Source organism: Poecilia reticulata, linkage group LG3 (assembly GCF_000633615.1).
Source record: "Poecilia reticulata strain Guanapo linkage group LG3, Guppy_female_1.0+MT, whole genome shotgun sequence".
Taxonomy (NCBI): domain Eukaryota; kingdom Metazoa; phylum Chordata; class Actinopteri; order Cyprinodontiformes; family Poeciliidae; genus Poecilia; species Poecilia reticulata.
The window spans coordinates 14,829,322-14,832,194 of record NC_024333.1 but is presented as its reverse complement, the minus strand read 5'-3'; the positions used below and the strand labels follow the sequence as shown (position 1 = coordinate 14,832,194).

General features: G+C 38.9%; 1 protein-coding gene across 2 annotated transcripts in view; it reads right to left on the bottom strand.

Annotated features, from left to right (window-relative positions):
* Positions 1-2,239, bottom strand: part of nadsyn1 (NAD synthetase 1) — a 32,112-nt gene extending 29,873 nt beyond the window's left edge. For both annotated transcript variants that reach the window (XM_008405014.2, XM_017303988.1), the window contains exon 1: positions 1,997-2,239. In XM_008405014.2, coding sequence (XP_008403236.1) covers positions 1,997-2,081 — 85 coding nt within the window. In that variant the 5' untranslated portion in view covers positions 2,082-2,239. The remainder of the gene's footprint in view (positions 1-1,996) is intronic.
* Positions 2,240-2,873: the final 634 nt, after the last annotated feature.

Sequence of the window (2,873 nt, the reverse complement as noted above, 5' to 3'; positions counted from 1 at the left end):
CAAAATGCATCAACACGACGAAGCTAATACGACATAAAAACAATGCCATACTTGACGGAGTTTGGCTACATCGAGGCTCACTGCAGTAAAAAAGATATACGGAAGATCAGATAGCAGGTAAAGTAGCGCACAGCTACAAACACTCACCCGGATTAGCATGACGGTCAGAAAGCTAAACAAATAATCCGCAAAATTATTTAAGTCTTCGTGCTGTGATGTAAGACCCTGATTCGCGCGACAGGTAGTAATATTTGACAGACGGAGCGCCACTTCTGCTCCACCTGGTAGTGACTCTCACATCGAACTTCTGTTTAAAGCTGCAGCATCTAACTTAAAAAATACATTTTACATACGTATTAAAACTTTTGCTGTCCTAACATGAGACAAATCTCTAAAAAAAATAATCGATCTCCTCCCTGTTCTGCATAATTACTCTGCTCAGTCAGAAACAGCCACTCAGAACTAGCAGTAATCAGCTAGCCGCCATGCTATCAGGAAGTTTTCATTCAGTAACTCAGGATTGTTTATTGTAATGGAWCCTGTATTTGCCTTTGAATGTTAAGTTTTATACTTGAATTTTTTTTGACAATGTTGAGAGGTTTTATTTTGACTCTTCAGAGCCTCCATATATTATCAGTCTGTTAAAGATAGTATTACCGATAGGAGTACAATTTGCAGAATGCCCGTTTTGCTTAGTTTTCTTCTTGGAAAAAGTTATTAAAAACAAGTTTTTGTCTAAATTAAGGTGAATTCATGGTTCCTTTTTCCACATAATGTAACTGGTAGTATTTATGATAAAAAAAATAAGAAGAAGAATTATGTGATTGGTATCGGTGATCAATCACATGGGTGATCGGTATCGGTATAGGCAGGAAAAAACTTGATCGGCACATCTCTACTATCTGGATGCAAGTTTTCTTGTAGTATCAGAATTTTTTCTTTATTAATGGAGTTTCCAATAAATTGTTAATTAAGTTTGTTTTGGATTTAAAGAAGTGTTTAAGATGTTGATAGTAGAGAAATTCTTCTCTCCCAATTCTAAACCTCTGAATCAAATCACAGAAAAATATAAATTGATTATTGTGAAATACATGTTGCAGCTGAGTGATTCCATTTTCTGGCCATGCTGAATAGTAGATGATATTTTAGACAGCCTGGTGGTAACTTTCCACCAGGCTGTCAGAGTAGGCTTTATTACTGTTTATTACTGTTGTTTGTAATTACTTAATTTTTTTTGTTGATTGCATAAAAAATTGTAATTCTGATATTGAGGTGTTTCTACATTGATTTTGATATGATATGTGTTTATGAGTCATATGGGCTGTCACATTGCAATTGATTTGTTAGACAATACAACCTAAAGTTGGGTGCCTCTCATCACCCCCCCAAAAATGTTATCTGCAAAGGTTTTAGTGATAATCTAGTTTGTTTGTTTTTTCCAATAGAATTGAGAAATGCATGTGTCAACTGATTTAAATTGATTTAATGTAATGTTGCTCCTAGAGACATAAGCTTGGGCGTACCAAGCACATTCACATCATCACATCCTCTTCCCTGCCCTGCGACAGACTGGCGACCTGTCCAGGGTGACCCCGCCTCTCGCCCGGAACGTTAGCTGTAGATAGGCACCAGCAACCCTCCCGACCCCACTGAGGGACAAGGGTGCAAGAAAATGGATGGATGGACATCCTCTACCCCACTTTTTTATCCAGCCATTGTTACATATAAACAGCTCAGAATATGTGTTTTTGAAGTCAATTCAAGGCTTCACACATCACGTTGTTCTCACGTTGCCTATTTACATTGCCCATTTGATGTCGCAGTAGAACAAATGTAGCACCACCGCACATCTGCTCGATCGAACAGTTGGATGAAATGCCTCAGTGCTTCATGAAGCTTCATCTCGCCATCAATAGTAAACAGCATTAAACGTTTTTTTACAATAAACGAAGTACCACCAATTTTGTGCAAACATAAATGAAATAAATCCACTTACTCTTCAATATTCTCTCCGTGTTGCCTTCAAAGTCCAGAACCCACTGATTTAAAGAGCATGTTGACAAGGTCACTTTACGGCCCATCTTCTTCTCCTTGTGCTCACAATCAACACGTCACAGGACAAACATAAACTGTGGTCTGTATGTTCACAACTTGTTCGTACTGATCACAAAACCTTAATCAGTGAGTTGTTTGCTTCTACGGTGCTGAGTGTACTGTCACTTCCGCAGGAAAGCAACACAGCTCACTTCCTCAGCTGAAGCATAGACATAATATAGAGTAGACCCCGCATTGGCCGCTCCAGCGCAGGAAATACGGCGGCCATCTTGGAGCGGTATACCCTCCTACTTTGCTCAATCAAAACAGCAGAAGATGTCTCAGCACTGAGGGATGTTGTTGTTCTGATCGATGTACTATTGATGTGAGGGCTCCACAAACAACGTTTCACAAGTAAGATGGACATATTGTGTATATTCTGTGACTGGAATATTACTTTACTGTATTTATGTCCACCGGCGAGATACCAGCCAATATTAGCTACAGTGCTTGGTGTAATATGGGTTAAGCCCCGCTATAATGGATAATTGAGATTCCATAAATCTAAAAAAATTTTATTATTCTCTAACATTGACTTAGATTATCTGACACAAGAGCCTACATTAGAAATGAAACAATGAAACATATATTATAAAACTTATATTATGTGTTATAACATTCACCAGCAAAGTGTCATGTCAGGTTCCAGTTTTCTGACGCACATGCACTAACACGCTCAGGAGAACAAAATCAGTAGAATAAGTTTTATTAAACAGAAAAATGAGGGAAGGGAACGATGGTCGGGAACAGGGGCGGAGCCAGAGGGGGTTCGGGGGGGG